Source organism: Squalius cephalus (genome assembly GCF_949319135.1).
Source record: "Squalius cephalus genome assembly, chromosome: 22".
Taxonomy (NCBI): domain Eukaryota; kingdom Metazoa; phylum Chordata; class Actinopteri; order Cypriniformes; family Leuciscidae; genus Squalius; species Squalius cephalus.
This window is the reverse complement of record NC_137143.1, coordinates 23,768,013-23,785,660: the sequence shown is the minus strand read 5'-3', so window position 1 is coordinate 23,785,660 and position 17,648 is coordinate 23,768,013. Positions and strand designations below refer to the sequence as shown.

General features: G+C 38.2%; 1 protein-coding gene across 2 annotated transcripts in view; it reads right to left on the bottom strand.

Moving 5' to 3' along the window:
• Nucleotides 1-17,648, bottom strand: part of ephb2b (eph receptor B2b) — a 160,904-nt gene that overhangs the window by 59,868 nt on the left and 83,388 nt on the right. For both annotated transcript variants that reach the window (XM_079856698.1, XM_079856697.1), the window contains one exon: nucleotides 10,013-10,697. In XM_079856698.1, coding sequence (XP_079712824.1) covers nucleotides 10,013-10,697 — 685 coding nt within the window. The remainder of the gene's footprint in view (nucleotides 1-10,012; nucleotides 10,698-17,648) is intronic.

Sequence of the window (17,648 nt, the reverse complement as noted above, 5' to 3'; positions counted from 1 at the left end):
GAGCCGCCTTGAGAACTAGCATGTACAGGCGCCTCCTCGCCCTGCCCAAACCTCCCCACATACCACTACAGTGCCAGTAGCCTTGATTTGATAACACTGGACTAAAACAGACTATGCATATAGTATACGTATATGGTCATCAACCATATATATATATATATATACAATGCTATTACTTTTTTTAACGTTTAATTTAAAAACATAATATTGAGTGGACTAATAAAAAAATAATAATTTCAAAAAAATATTAATTTGCTTTTACTTTCAGAAGCAATATGCATGTGACAGTCCTGAGGACTGAGACTAGAGATACAGAAACCAAAATGTTTCTATCTTGGTGAATGAACATGTGCACAACTTTCTCACCACAATCCACATTTATTTTAGAATGTATATGAATGTATTTTCCTTTGAATGAATCCAGGTTTCTTTGAAACTCAAAGTACAAAATATTTCATATTGCATCAACAGAATTATGGTCTTCCGCAGTGGACTCAAGCAATGCGGTACCTGTTGGATGTTTTCAAGCCAGCATCACCATCATGTGGCCTCCTTATAGGATTCCTGTCCCATATTCTGCAGCTCTCCAAGCACCTCAGTATCCACAAGGCCACTATTCATAATTGGAGATCGTCCAGGCCTCACTTACCACCCCACATTCTATTCCATCATTAGAAACCGGGTATTATCGTATTAGTCTTGGAATGTTCCTTTTCATGAGAACAGAGTTAACCATCCTCTGTTCCACATGCAAGGAGATATAGCCTACTGTGTACTCAAATTCAGTCTGGTCGAAATATAAAAGATTCTAACGCTGAAGAAAACGCAGTGAATCACTGAGTCATCGGTTTTCTCCATGATGTCCGGCACGTATGCTTTGAGTTGCCAAATGTACTAAGTCTGCAAGCAAGCCAAGAAATTCAATTCAGTGTGTGCCCAAAATCTGTGGAGAGATTGAAAATCCAAACATAAAAAAGAAAAGAAACAGAGAGAAAAATATATTAATGATTAGCTGCATTTATTTATGAGCAGTGTGTTTGTTTTAATATTACTCTGGAAGGGAACTGAAAGAGGGATTACCTATTTAATTCTAGTTTACTAGGCACACAAGGCTATTCATTATGTACACTGCTGCAGAAGAATGCACTCCAGAGACATGCTGCATGGACCACACAGCTCTGCATTTCATTTGGGCTATACACAACACATGTATTCATTATTGCTTATTCTTTTTTGGCTCAAACATTAGCCTATTAGCGTCTCAAGTAAATCCGTCTGAAAGTATAGGACTGAAACAATGTTTTAAACTACAGTACACCACTTGAAAGGCCTTCTTAAGTGCAAAACAGCAAAAATAACACAGCATGAGGCAAAGCTCGACGTCTATAATGGCGACAGAGTTTCTGTGATTAAACAAGTACTCTTCAAGAGGACACTGTCTAAGTGTGCCAAATAAAACCACAGACAAGTGAGAAACAAATCATTGCTCAGGACGGGATGAATTTGGTGTCCGCAGAATGTTGAACTTGGCAAGAATTCGCTCAGACTGAGGCCTGTTTTAGTTGTTGTATATTTACTTTAGCCCTTCTAAAATGGAGTCCAAAGAAGACTCACTTCATATATAGATTTATATATCTTCAAGCAAACAGCAGGTGAGTATGTGATGGTATCCTCTAGATGAACTCCATTTCCTAAACAAAAATTTAGAACAGCGATGGTGGGAAGATATCCATCTCCCAGTGTGAAGCTCTAGATGTTCACAGAGTCTAAGAATAGCTCATTAGATTGTGTAATTTGCATTGCAGTGCTTGGGGCAATCAAAATGTTTCATTCTTAGGCTTGTATAAATTTGGCTGGAATTTGAACAGCAATTGGTTTTTAATTATTTATCATCAACTTCAAACGCGCTACAATTGTGCTTGCTTACGACACTGAAGACATCATAGACATCAAACCTGGCACATTTTAAATATGCACAAAAAGGAGTTATCAGAATGTCAAAGCAACTAAAATGTATGCTGATCACTGACTGTCAAGCTCAACTGCAATATAAATTAATGTATAAAAAAAAAACCTTGGTCATGTTTTATCTAACCGTAATTGGAGCCTACTCAAAAAAAAAAAAACAGATGCAAAAAAAGTATGACATGAAAAATGATTTTAAAAAAATTGTTATGTGATATGCAAAATGATGTTTTAGGTTATAACACATTTCTGATTGCAGTAAGAATCTTGACATTCTTCAAATCATACATTCACAAATAGTGTTAAGTCTTAAAACTAAAAAAAGAAAGTCCTCTCTACCTGTGGTGCATTTCACAGGTGAGTGATAGTGTAAGGTGCATACTAATGATCAGGGAATAATCTGACAGTAATCTCTAAAGGTTTGATTAAGCTAAACTTTTCTGAGGAGGACTTTAGGTGAATCTGCTCAATTTCAAACTGAAAAGCCGTAAGAAAACATGCAGTTCAGCACAGACAAATCAAAAAACTAGATTGTCTTAACTGTCTTAATTTGTTCTCAGTGTTATCAAACAAAGCTCTGTAGAGGTGCTGGCTCATCAATCAAACAATCCCAACAAACAATTCAACGATATGAATTCTACTACTGACAAACATTTGTTTGTCTATTATCATTCATGCTATTTGGCAGCAACAGTTCAGCTCTATTCAACTCAAAGTCAACTAACACTGTTCATAGCATGCTTTTATTTTTCAAATGTTGGCCTTTTACTTTTTGATCCCTTGATCCCAAAGCTTTTACACTGCACTTTAGGCAACAAAATATTGAAGGGTTAGGAAAATAGCTCTTTTGAGACCTGCATTGTCGGAAGAGCTAACAGCTGATATTAGCACAGTACGTCAGCCCAACTGTGAGGCATCCATTACCGATGATCCATTCAAGGGGTGAACACATGCTCTTATCTTCTGCCCTTCACCCACTTTCTTGTTTAATCTTTAATCACCGAGAGAGAGGGGACAGGAGACATCATGTAGGGAGACCTTTTGTCAGCAACGGTTTCTTATTTTAGAATCCATTACTACTCTGCAAATCTATCCCCATGAAGGAAAGAGGCACTCCTTGAAAGACACGTGGCTTTAAGCACAACTGTAAGTATCAAGCATTGTTGTGAGAATCGCCCAATGACGAATCGTATTTCACCAGAGAAAAAAAATCTACTAAAAATAAATATACATATATGTTATTTTAACCACCACTAAGAATTAAAATATATATATATATATATATATATATATATATATATATTTTTTTTTTTTTTTAAATAAAAGAATGCAACCTTTTAAAGTTCTCTTGAGCCACATGTGGAGCGCATCAAACTGAAGTAAAACCTTAGAGAACCTAGTGTAACAAGATCGCCTAATTGATCTTTGTAAGGTCATATGACAGATCAGGAAACGACACACTTTGTAGCCTATATCCTTCAGAGCATAGCTGGGGGTCAACAGAGTGCGAACAACTGGAATCCTGCAGCAAAGAAAGACGCAGCGTGACACAGATTGCAGCACTGGCCTCACATCGGCATGAGAGCCATCTATCAAAATCTCCAGAAAAAGGCTTGAAGTGTAACAAATTCCTAACCCTGCACTAACCTCAAATGTCACTCAAGGTTAAAGAATTGCAATTCATATTGGCTTGCATGTCAATTGAATTCATCCATCACCAGTTGCTGTCGTAGTGGCACAACAGCTGTACTGCTATTTGATCCTGATTTCTTCCCCAGAATCGAATGGTATTTGTGACAAAACATGCCCCGCTTTCTGTAACCCCTTGTTCGTTATTTGCCAGCGGTTAGCGCAGACTTATAGCTCTTCAGAAGACACATGCCCTGTTTCTTTTCTTTCGACCCGAGACAAACTGATACTGCATCCTGTCTAGGCCTTTCAGTGGTCAGAGCATGAATCAAAACAGATGAAAGAGATTTCTGGCGTTTGTGAGAGGTCCCATGTTTGATTGGAAAAAAAACATCCATGGCTTCTGAAGGAGACCAAGCCCCTAACCTCTTCTCCACCTCGGCATAGTTGTGCTAGAAGAAACCGTTCCATCAGCATAGACCTCTTAACCCTTCGATTTTCATCTCTGAAAACTCATAAGGTGTCCTGAAAGAAAGACAGGCGTGAGAAATCCCTCAAATGATCAGAGATGCCACAGAATAGTGATTACAGCCTCTGAGGATCATGGGACTCCAACAACGAGAATCCCAGTGGACATGTGAGCTAATGACTGGCTGCTCGGAGATGCATGTGGAACAAGTTAACACATCATGCTCCCTGAGCTCTGGGCCGTTCCCAGTCGTTTCAGTTTGGCGTTATCACTTACAAGGGAGTGATGAATGTGCTGAGAGAAAAATGACGAGTGTTCCTCAAAGGAGTAAATGTGGGTGGGTGAGTGGGGAGATATCTTTAGCTTTCAGAGAAGTTACATTTATTCTGCTTCAGAAGAAAGAAAAAAAAGAAAAAAAAACTGAGCAGAAAAAAAAAAAAAACACCTGGAAGAGCTGAAATCTCCATTACGGCTAGTCAACATGAAATAAAAGTGTATCACTACTCCCCTGGGTCTCGGTAGGTGGGTAGACAGCTCCTATGGTACTTGTGATCCTAATCCTTGGCTAGCGTAGAGGAATCTTTATTTTCTGGCCATGCAAGCGACGAGTCTAAGGACTCGACTTGTTGGCTTTACCGTGTGTCTGCTGTCACCAAGAGCACTTTGAGCTCTTTGTCACACTCCCACTCCCAGTGTTGGGCGCTAGAGTGAACAACTCAGTATGAGAGGGTTTAATTTCACTGCTTAACGTTCTTTACTTTCCCAATTAGAGTCCAGACTGGAGGGTTGGCAAGAGCAGAGTAGTTAGGAGCTCAGCCATAAAAGCGTGCCATGGGTCAGATGTGGATTGAAGCTGTCTGAAAATTGCTGCTAAAAAGGCCGTATTGTACATACTCAATAGGTGAGGAATAAGGCCGAAAAGAAAGTCGAGAGGTTTGCATTACATTGCAGCCATGCTATTCTGAAATGTATGTGTCCATCAGCAGTAGATAATGCAGAAAATTGCTTGATGAAGTGTTGAGGGGAGGCTGTGGTAAGAGGCCACTTCAGTGAAACAGCACTACAATGAACCATGAACATGGGATTGTATGAATGCTTGTGACTGAATACTTTATTGGGACAGATTGAGCATTAGAGCTGTGTCTAATATTGATTTTCATCTACTGTTCAAACCTTCAGCACATTAATTGAATTATGGTTTAGATTTCATATCTAATTTTAAAAAAAGCGCTAGAAAAGCTCATTCAACAACCCAATGGGTCAAGCCATCACAACTGCAGCATTAAGTCTATATCCACATTTGGCTAACTGTAAAAAAACACCTGAGACATATGCACCATAATCAACAGAACATTTTACAATAAAGTTCAACTTTTTTTGCAATACTTTTACATTTACTAATCATGGTTAGTGTTAATTTCCTTAAATACTAATAAATATTAACATTTCAAGTGGTATAAATAAAAAAGTATAGTATATATATATATATATATATATATATATATATATATTGTTTTCAAAACTTCAAGGAACAAAATCCCAAACATGGTCTCCTACCTGCAAAGCCCTTCATTTAAACATGGAGGGCTGAAAGATGATGCTGGGACAATTGTTTGTTTAGCTTCATGAACCCCTGGGATTTCAGGCTGACCATAAGCATTGCAGTGCCCCGTGTTTGCTGTTAGCCAATTAGAGCTATCATTAAAAGCAGATGCTCCATGGGAAATAAAGGGAGTCACAGTGGTGCCTGTGGATCATGATGACTTCTTCGCTAAAGCCTTGTCGATGTGGAAGGTAGCCAGCACCAGGAATACAGAGGGACACACTGTCCTTTACTCCTTTCCTCAACCTCTATATCATCAGGACATGGTTTGTCTTCAGCTTTTTTTATTCTACGGTATTGAGAATTACTGTAAAATTACATCAAACCTCAGCCTTAATCTTCTGTCTATGAATGTGCCACCACTCCACTGTCTCCTACTAATTCAAGCCCAAAACTGTGGTGAGAAACAAAAGTCAGGATGCAAATTATTCATAGCTTTATTATTTACGTTTTGTCCTCCTCAAGTGTCGTCTGTTGTAGCATTTTAGTATCAACAGCTTTAAGAGATTTCCCATTTATAATGTCTAAAATTTAGATGCCATAAATGAAACACTCGTGTAGAAAAACACATATTTCTCCATATGGGAAACTGCTGTATCTATCGTTGCAGAGCCATAAATAAACTCTTGTGGATCTGGATCACACAACCACATTCCTGAAGAACAGACGAGTAATGCTTACCACTGTAAAACCTGCTCGCTCTCTTTCATCAGACTCAAGTTCATGAGAACTTCTCAACAGGTGGAAGGTCTGCACTCAATCAGCTTTGCCAAAGCAAGCACTTTGTCTTTCATCGACAATGCTATGTAGCTTAAAATACCTTCACCAAGAAGTCCCCCAGTGCCGTTGCATTTGTTTGTGTTCATTTGATGTTCTTGCCTAATGGGTATTAGCCTAGTCGAAGTAGACTGCAAAAAAATACTACTTTCAATTAGCTTTTTTTTTTTTTTTCAGTTTTCCAGGTACATTTTTTAACTACTGAAAAAGGTGTCACTGCAGTAAGACAAAAATACATTTATATTAAAGATATATTCTCTGAAATCAAGTCTTAATATCAGTATTAATATGCAGTGTTGCTTCTCAAGTGAATTTATTTTGTTTTAAAGATATTTTAACAGGAAAACAAGTTAAAAAACAACAAATTAATTTTTTCTTTTTTTTGCAATGTACATTCAACACGTTCTCTACAGTTAGTTTTATATTCCAATAGTTTGCACTTCTAAACCCATTTTCCATGAACTGTGTGATCAGATTACAATTTGGAAAAAATATGAGCATTGATTGTGGACCTAGAGCCCCTAACCATGAACATGTCTCCTATTATGTCCATCTGAGTATTCTGCTACCATTTCAAATGAACACGTTCTCCGAACAAGACCCTGTGCATTTCCAGTGGGTCCACGTCTAACGCAGCTCTAAACGAAATCAGATCTGCCTTTATAAAGGGCATTTCTGCTAAAGGAACCTGGCTTGCTTCATTAACTTACAGCGCCTCCCTGGGAGGAAATTTAATATTGTTAGTAAAACGATCTCAAATTTCTGACAAGAAGCCAATGCCATCACAAGCAAAAGTAAATTGGTATGTTGTCAATATTTTGACAGACGTCATGTCGAAGAATCATTATCTGTTGAAAGTGCTGGAGAAGACTTAATTGAAACATGCATAATTACGCGCTTGTTTGTAGCGAGGTGTCTGCATAAAGTGTTAGTGGAGTTGTGAAAGTTGCTGTGAGACAGATCTTTCATCTGCAGATCTTATGACCTCTTGGAACCAAGAACGTAAGTGGATACCACGGCATCCCGGCGAAAACATCTTTCACAAATCAATTCATTACGCCCAACTCTCAGCAGTTAAAAGCCCTTCTTTCTTGCATCAACCCATCCCCCGACCACTGACCACAGTCCTGACATTGTCTCACGCAGCGGTATCAGCTTTCCCCTGCCAGAGAGATAAATAGCTCAATGAATTGAAGGCAGACCTCGATCAAAACCGCTTATGTACAATACAGTCAACCACCATCAATAAACTATTTTCAAAATAAATCTATCTATCTATCTATCTATCTATCTATCTATCTATCTATCTATCTATCTATCCATATATATCTGTCTGTCTAATTCAGTAACATTTTACAATAAGGTTTAACTTTGCATGCAATGCTTTTACAATTTATTATTAATGGTTAATGATAAGTTCTATATGTACTAATAAATTATACAATTTATTGCTATAAATTGTTAATATGTATAATATTTAAGAAAATAAATAAATGCATCTAAAAAATTATCCACCCATCCATTCAACCATCCTAAAGTTGAGAAAATAATTAGCTCTATTCCTTTCAAATGTATCTAGACATTTTCACTCCCTCAAAACACATCTAGGCAGTGCTAATCATCAAACGCTCCGTCATAGTTTTAAGAGTGCTGATCCAAGGTCAGTTCTAGCGCCTCATTAACATTTAGCTCATGGGATTAGAGAAATTTCATGACATTAGCACTCTCTCACTTGCAATCAGGCCCTGCTGTCAAAAAAATATTAAAAAATATTCCTCAATGAATTAATATTCACAAATGCTTTATGAATATAAGCTAAATGCTCAGTGATTAGGATCATTATTCTCTCTGTTAGGAGTAACAGTCTTTCAGCAAAACACTGACAGTGTTATTTGAAAGGCTTTAACAAGTACCTTTTTATAGCTTGCTTGATTTGACTATGAGCCTCTCCATTTGTCTTTCACAATTGTATGTTTTTTAAACCCAGGTGTTTATAGAGATACCTCAATTCCAAGCAGACTCTTGAAATATTAAAATCGATAGCATGCAGTAAAGTACATGACGATCAAAAACAACCAAATGTGTATAATTATGTCAGCTCTTCAATTTAAAGTAGACTGCTTAGAGGATTTATCGGCAGGTGCTCCTGTGCAAGGATTGTGACCGTACTCATTAACTGTCATTGAATGCATATCGGCAGAGCGCCGCCCTGCTAGCGCCTGCAATGAGCGGCTATCATCACAGCTCATCCTGGACTAGACGGGGAGCCGGGGTGGTAATTACAGCCAGGCTCATGAAGAGGCTGAGCGAGTATGTGTGTGTCTGTCTGTGCGAGTGGGTGCGAGAGGAAGGGGGGGGGTTCTGAAACACAGGTGGGCGTTTTATTGTGTCGTCTGTGTCAGCGTGGAGCCTGTCTGAAGGCTGTCGTTGCCGTGGGAACAGGGCCCGCCGTCGGGCAAAACGAGAGCTCCCACTGTAGAGCGAGTTGAATTACAGGTGAGGTAGGCTGAAGGAGAGGAGCACTGGGGTTTGGATAAGAAACGATCAATACGCTCACACGCTGTGAAAGGGCCAGCTTACATTGATGCTGCACAGGGATACTGTGAAAGGGGGAAAAAACAGCCATACTACCCACATCAACATGTTTGAGTTGCCTGGGATATCACAGTGAAACCACAACATCAACAGCGAGCCATTTCTAGAGCTTCAGCTTGGTAGGAAACACATGCTGTAGCTTGTAGGTCATTTACAAAAAAAAAATACAATACAAACATCTAAAAATCCTTAAAATATGATTAATTTAACAAAGCAAAATTGCGCAGATTAAAAGACCCAGTCACACCAAGAACGATAATTATAAAGATGACTATAACGATTACTATGTTAGCATCCACACCAACACACAATTTCGTTTTGTTTATTATAAGCAAGGGCTGTTGTTATGTTGTCTGCCTCTTTAAATGCTCTAGCTCTTTAAAACGGATGGTTTCTGATTGGCTGTCAATGTTTTTATCATACATCAGCTGGAAAAAATACTTGTGAAAATGAATCCAACAATATTGTTATTGTTGTGGTGTGCTATTCTTTTACATTTAGAACTATTTTTAAAACTATATCTTTATCATTATAGTTATCGTCGATTCCTTTTCACAGAATATATCTTTAATTATAAAATTCTAATAATTGCAATTATTTTAATTATTTATAATTATAATAATAGTTTAAAAATAATAGCATTTGCTATGGCAAAAAGCCAGTATTTTGTTACTTATGCTTAAAACAAAACAAAAATGCTGCCAATGGGGTGTTGCCAAAATATACTCTCTGAGAACAAGCCTTAAAATATACTGCAATTTTGTTTTAAGCAAATGTATAATATTTTAAGGATGCATGTTTTTTGAAAAATGCAAGAAAAATGTGCTGAAAAGACGACAGATAACCAGAACACACAGACAAGCAAACAAATACTTTTCTGCTTTTTAGGGTCAGTAGCAGCTGTGACCAAAAAATGAAAAAAGTTTTGTGCAACATGACAAGACCACTACACATTAGCAGAAAAGCATGCTTACCTCTGCAAACAGTTCCATTCTCCACAGCCTCGTGCCCTGCTTTACACATACAGCGGCCAATAGGGACCATCCACTCTCCATCTCCATTACAGTACAGTTTAATGGGAACGTCAACCTCCTCGGCATTAGGGACGCACACTCCCCTCGCCGCCACCAGTGAGGTGCTCTCTGCTCCCGAAAGCGTCTCCTGAAATATCGCTCCGTTGCGGATGGTGCGAGGGCACTTCCGGTAGAACACTCGCACGGCGATAAGCGACATGCACCCGCCGTAGTCCTGGAAGGCTAGGTAGAAACCGTTACGGGAGACGGGGCCGAAACTGCGAACCTCTGTATTAATCTTCATCACGCGTCCGCCCAGGTCTACTTGCGAGAAGCTCTCATCGGCCGCAATGGTATCCACCTTGATCCAAGGGTTCTCCATCCATGGGGGAAAGACTTTGGTGGCCGTGTCAGAGTCTGATTCATAGTAGTAGAGGTTGAACGTTTCCTTGCAGGAACCAGGAACTCTTGGGATGCTGCTGCAGTCTCGTACTGAGAACTTCATCTCCACATGAATGCGTTGAGCACCTCTTCGGCGGATGTACTTGGTGCGCACCCAGTTATTTTGGTTGGCGACGAAGACATTACACACCTGATAGGTACGAATGGTGTTCATATTCTCATCGTAGCCACTCACTTCTTCCCACTACAAAGAAAATGAGAAAGCAAAGGTTTACATATTTGATTTACATCCAAGTTTGTTTGTTTTTACCTCTAGACAAGGAGAAATGGGACAGGAAAGGGAAAAATGCTTTATTTACTACCATGGTTACATTTTAGCCGTATACATTTATTTGTATGAATTATTAAATATGTGCTCATGTGACAAAAATGGCAGATTAAGAACCGGCTACAGGTAATACAAATAGTCAATCCCTTCTCATACAGTAGATCTAGCTACATTTAAAAAATGATCTGACAGCAGAAACTATCATTTTATAGACACATTTGTATCTCTGCATCAAATATCTGGAGGGCTTTACGAGCACCTGAACCGTTTTCAGCAGCTTTCCCCATATGCACAGGCCAGATTACTGAGCACAGGAGGAATGAGGTGGGAAAGAGGGCAAAATTCTCCTGCTAGACTGCCAACAGGCCCTGGCACTAGGCATAGAAAGGACTGGCATTGGCTTGGGTTTCCTGTAGACCCCCACACTGCAGTGCCAAGCGATTCTAGTCTCTATTTATGTCTCTCTCACTCACTCTCAATTTCTTGCACTGTATAAAAATATGTACTATTAATATAGCTCAGACAGAGAAAAAGAAAAGGTGATACACTTTGATGTTTACACAATCATCTATTTTTTGCTTTTCTGCCCTCAGGCAGCTTAAAAATGGAGCCAGCATTAGCATTATTAAACTCTTTCCCTCACAACGAGAAAACAACTGAGTATAGGTTATTGAAATTAAACAAACATGCGGACTCAACAGCAAAACTAACAAAAAAATTAATTAAAAAAAAATTAAAGGGAGTGTATTAAAGGGATAGTTTATCCAAAAGTTCTCACCCATGGTATGGATTTTAAAAAAAAAACTCAAAATGAAAAAAAAAAAAAAAGTCATACAGGTGACATGAAAGTGAGTCAATTATCACAGAATTTTTTTTGGTAACCGATCCCTTTAATTAGAGATGAGAAAGAAAAAAGAAAAGAGAAATGAAACGAAATGAACATAAACGAAAAGAAAAGAAATGCAGAACATTTACCTTCAGTTGACCTACTGATCATTAGTGTAACAACTCACATAAACACATTCAAAAAAATCCATCCCGTTGAACATTACAACCCTAAGATAATCAAATTATACGGAAAGCATTTGATAGAGTGAAAGAGACTTCTTGTAAAATTTACAAGTATATATTGCGCAGACTAAAGCATGAAGGGAACATGCACCAGGGACTTCACTGCTCGGCCTAAAGTGACTCCAGATGACTCCATTGTGGTTTTCAGCCAACTTGCCTGCAATCAAGCCACAGGCTTACCAGGCACAGAAGTCTTGACCTAGTCCAAGAGGGAAAGCCCTTTTCTTCACCTTAAAAAACATTTTCGCACCACGGCCTCAAAGCCCAGCAAGCGATCACCCAAACCCTCCCCAAATCACCCTCCCTTGAGTGTTATACTCTTCACTTAACAGCTGACATAATTTCCCAAATTAGTTGCTGCTTAACAAGGATTTTGACAGAGTTTTGACAGACTGGGGGAGAAAGTCAAGCCTGTCCAAAACCTCCATTCTATCAAATGATCTTGGACTAATTAAAACAGCATTCTTTCCTTGCAGCTTTTGTTCTTTGTTCCCATGTCCCTGTTATTCGGCTGAGATGAACTGAAGTGATTCTGGATAGGATTGTGGTCATTAACACTTGCACTGTGTGTGTGTGTGTGTGTGTGTGTGTGTGTGTGTGTGTGTGTGTGTGTGTGTGTGTGTGTGTGTGTGTGTGTGTGTGTGTGTGTGTGTGTGTGTGTGTGTGTGTGTGTGTGTGTGTGTGTAAAATTAAGTTTTCCATCACTTCAGCTCAGTCCTTTCAAGCAGCCAGATGTGTTTTGGGTCAGTGGCAGCCATTGACCTTGCCACCTTTCTTAAGGATGACACATTCTTCCATGAACCAGAAAGGGGTGAGAATGAAGGGTAGTTAAACAAGAGAAGACAGGGTGTAGCATCCTCTTGTTTGTAGTCTGTCACTCTGACTAATCAAATTAGAAAGAATTTATATAAAAGCAATGTTGCTAATAAGAGACTGAGTAAGCGCGTACCACATGATGGTCCAAACAAACGGCCTTTAAATGGAAAGCCTCCCTTTGTGCTGTCTCGGCTTCCCTGCCACTCTTTCATCAGAGGCAAAGAGGAGAACCAAATGAGACATAATAAGAGCCAAGCGATCAAGCACTGAGTGTGAAATTAGAAGAAACATCTTCATTTCCATAGGTTTTCTCCTGGACTTTCAGTGGGAGAGTGGCTAAAGGGAGACCATGTGTTTTAAGAGGGATTCATTAAATAGCCTATGTTTTTTCTTTTTTTTGGCAGGAAAAGTATATAATATATAAGCAGTCTTTTTAACATTTATTGTTAAAAAACTAAATATAAATGAATATTTTATATATTTTAACAAATAAATACAATTATTGATTTTAATAAGTTAAAATAAATAAAATTATCGATTAAAATTATTGATTTAATTAGTTAAAAAATTATATTTTTTAATAATAAAATAATTCATTAAAATCAGTATTTTTGTATTTATATTGCGTGTGCTGAAAAATATTTTAAATACTACTCTTTTTTTAAATAGTCAATAGTTATTAAATGTGAAATATAAACTAAACAATTTAAGTTATGGACTTAACAGAGAGAGTCATGCTTACCAAATCTATTTATAATCTATCATATACTGGTTCCTCCTGAATCTATGGGTATTATACCGCTCTCACAAGTGTGTCAGGGCCTTTATCAAAAAGTGTTAAGACCCACAAGAAGAGGGTGGCTGCCCTCTGGTTAAGAGGTCAGAGTCTTACATAGGGGGGCACTTCAGCAGTGGTGCACCACTGGCTTGTGTTCCTATATACTGGCACCAATATAAAATGATGCCGCCATTAGGTCTAAGGGCTCGATCTATGCTTTGAGGGTCACAAGCAAATTATTACAGAGACTGCTAGGGCAGAACCCAGAGATTCAGTCCACTGAATGAGAACACAACCTGGTATTTATAGGCCTCACATGGTCCTGATCTGCAGTCTTTCAATCATGACAAGACACACTAATTGTATTCGGTGTTCTTCTCTTAATCTACTGTCCTATAATAGTTCAACTAGACGTTGCAGGCTGTGTTATATTAAGCCAAGCATCACTATATCTCATTAGTTAAGGTTAAGGATTTGAACAATCAAATATATCTATCATACGACCTTAAAATTTTGTATTCACAAAGTTTGCTTTTCTAGTTAAAAATTACAGTTATACTGTACAAATTAATTTTAATTCTACTTCATTACATTTAAATTTAAATTCAGGAATTACATTTTAATTTAAAGTGAGTTCTCAATTTAATTCTGAATGGTACACAACCCTACTAAATAATAAACAGTGACATACATTATCCCATAACATTTGTGCTAAACCTGCTAAAAAAAAAACTTTCAGAACACTAACAACATCACAACATCCAGGTAAGAACCAACAGCATGAGCATTTATTAAATTAAAACAGTTCTGTCTTGCTGTTTTTGGGTGCAAAAATGTGTCCTCAGTGAACATCCTTAATAATGATGATAACACTTTGGCAAACAGAATGTTTTAGCTATATGACTAATCTTGTGTAAACAGTGTCTTCGGCATAGAAAAGTATCTAATTTCAATAAATCATGCACAAATTTTTTTTTTTGACAATTGAACTGAATTAAACTTGTAACTTGCACTGGGAAAAGGAGCTCTGTGATAAATGGCACACTGTTCTTGTAGACAGAAGTTTAGAAACGATAACTCCCCAGCCACCCAAGACGAAGGAAAGTTCACAGCCGAGCTGTGATCTATAAGTCTCCCAGACAGAGGCTCTCCCGGCTAGAGCGGAGCCGCACGCTTGTGCTGAATTATGAAAAAGTCTCGCTCCAGGGGATGCAGAAGTTGGCCGCGATCAAACTTTTGTGTTATATTAATTGTCCCACTATGACACGGCTCTGAACTTTTATTTGGACTTCTGCATCTTTTACAAATAAACTGTCAGAACCTTATGAAGTTTACATGAAGCCAGCAATTAAAGCTCTCCCAAGGCTGTCATTTGTATTCAAGCATTTGTAAAGTCGAAAGCTGAAATATGCTGACTCCACATCTCAATGCAAACCGCTCTTTGGACTCAAAGAAATACATCGTAAATCTGCATAAATAAATCATTCACGCAGAGGGACGAAAGGGAGCATGTATGACAGCTCCTGAGGGAAAGTTTCCCAATTTGCAGTTGTGGGAAATCTGACAGATAGAGTCACATTGAGACATTTGTCCTGAGGGGACGTGTGGGACAAATGACATCCGGATATTTCAGCTGAAGTGCAGTGGGATTACAACCCTAAGCGAGATACTGAACTCCCCACCATTAGAAAGATTGACAGAGGGACAGAAAGTGATTGAAAAAAATGAGGCGACCTACAAACTGAGCCGTCTTTGGCAGTCAGCTTCAATTACCTCCATCCACTGGTAATGCACAACATGTGAAGTAAGACAAACAAGCTTCCTATTGCTTCTTTAACCCTTGTGTCTATCTATATACATGTGGATCATGTTTACATAACTCATACAAATCAAGGACATGACAAAAGAGTTATGCTGGGGAAGGGCGGCTTGTTTCAATCTTGACATGTGACCACACAGAGATTTGATTCCCTGATGGTGGGACCCTAAAATAATACAATCGTTTTAGACCGATCCACATTGGAACTGATTTCAGGACATTTCTTGAACCAAATTATTTAAGGCGGTTCTGATAGGTTTGTGTTGGCTGAAACATCTGTTTCTTGATGACTTAATCTAGCTCATGTCATGCTAATCAGAAATGCTGAAACTACATGGTTTTAAACAAGGAACCCACAGTTTTAAGAGAAGCTAAAGAATTGTTCCAGAAATGTATGACTTTCTTCTGTGGAATACAAAATTAGATTTCATTGTATGGAGAAGAAGAATTGTTTTTTTTTTCTAAATATCTGTCGTCTTTCACAAAAGACAAAATCATACAGGGTTGAAATGATATGAGGGTAAGTAAATGATGACAATTTCCATTTTTAGGTGAAATATCCCTTTAACAGAGGACATTTGTGAGCATGTTCCCCTTTACAGCATCAAATGTCATTTCATTGTTCATTATTCCTCGCAAAACAGACAGAAGCAGTTCATGAGCATGCAAATAAAGTCACAGATGATTAATGACAGTGTTAGATCTGGACCTTGAGGCAGTCAAGTGAGGGCCACACTATCACACTGATTAGTTACACAAATGTACTAGCTTATTTTCATGTTCTGCATCAGTAAGCAATGAGTCTAGATGCATGACCAATACTGAGTTTGAACATGTTTGCATTTACACACATTTGTAATGTCTCCTGCAACGCTGTTCTCTAACTAAGCCGCTAATGACTTAATTTACAGCCTCATGAGGATGTGTACAGACTGCACACACCATTGCTGTTATAAATTAAAAATAAGTCATCCTTAAATAAAATGTTTTACATTACATAAAATGCTCCCAGAGAGGCATAAGAGAAAATTGTCTTTTTACGCGATAAAACAACCATTTATAAAGTGCCCTTGGAAGCTGAAAAAACCTTATGCTTTTTGTTGATTTAAATTGTGAGGTTAACAGAATGAATTAAAAGGTTCACAGAGTGCTGCTTACTGACATTTTCTCTACCACTTACTTTGTTTGTTTTTAGAGTGAACACAGTGTTATCATAAAGAAAGTGTCTGATTCTGTATAGCTGCTCAAATCAGGGGTTGCATGCCACTTTACAGTTATATAGATGGCCAAAAATCTAACAGACCAAATTTAAAGCCAGCAAATTCCACCTTTGATTTCAATAAGTCTTTAAATTATTAAAAGGCATCTGAAAGTATAACATAGGATTTGAAAAAGCTGATGTGCAGGTCCAAACACGTAACTATACAGACATGTGGAGTAATAACTACAGTCAAAAATAATAACAGAAAGCACATGAAGTATGTGCTCCTCACACCTGGCTGTGATAAAGGGTTACCATAAATCTTTCTTTAATGTAGGTGTTAACTTCCATAATTACACTGTTCAATACAGTATATTCCACCTGCACAAACCATCAAGGGGTTTAGAATAAATTCAGGACACAAATGTGAATGTATGAATGAAAGAATGAATGAGTGAATGAACAAACCACATCTGGATTTCGGCAACGGGGGGTTGTTTTGCAAAGCTATTCAGTGGCATGTAGGCCAACTGTTGATGGAGTGCTCTATATTTTGACTGACACTGATACTTTAGCTAAGCCCACAAGGCTCTGCAGGGGTGTAAGACAATAACTTAAAGCCTTTCTCTCTATAAGGTTTACAGAATCCCACCTGTTTAATGCTGCTGCGGGGAACCGCCATGTGTGAATTTAGTCAAAGTGTGCTATGTCTTGCTAGAGACTATTCTCTATATCTTGTTTCTTTTAAGAAAATGTATATGCTCTTTGAAAATACGTGGTGTCAGACAGCAGAATAACCAAAAAATGAATCTGAGGGAAAGTTTGAACAATCACTAGCATTCCTGGCTGAAAAATCAATTTCCTCTGAGACGCTGGGGTCATTTTGGATATATATTCTATAATTTCTGAATGTGTCAGAACAGCAAATAAGTTTTGCATCTGAACTATGCGATATTTAATTTCACACTTTATATCGCGACATTCCCTCTTGTCTGTGTAGCTATTAGATGTGGTATTGAAATGCTCTGTTAATTCTTCAGAGTTGTAAAAATGAAAAAGATGTGATGACGCAAAGCATGTGTAATTCCGTTTCTTTTGTTACAGAGGAAAAGGAGAGGTGAATCTTATTCGGTGCAGATTGAATCCAGAGCCTCAGACCCGAAGACACCAGCACTTTGTTCT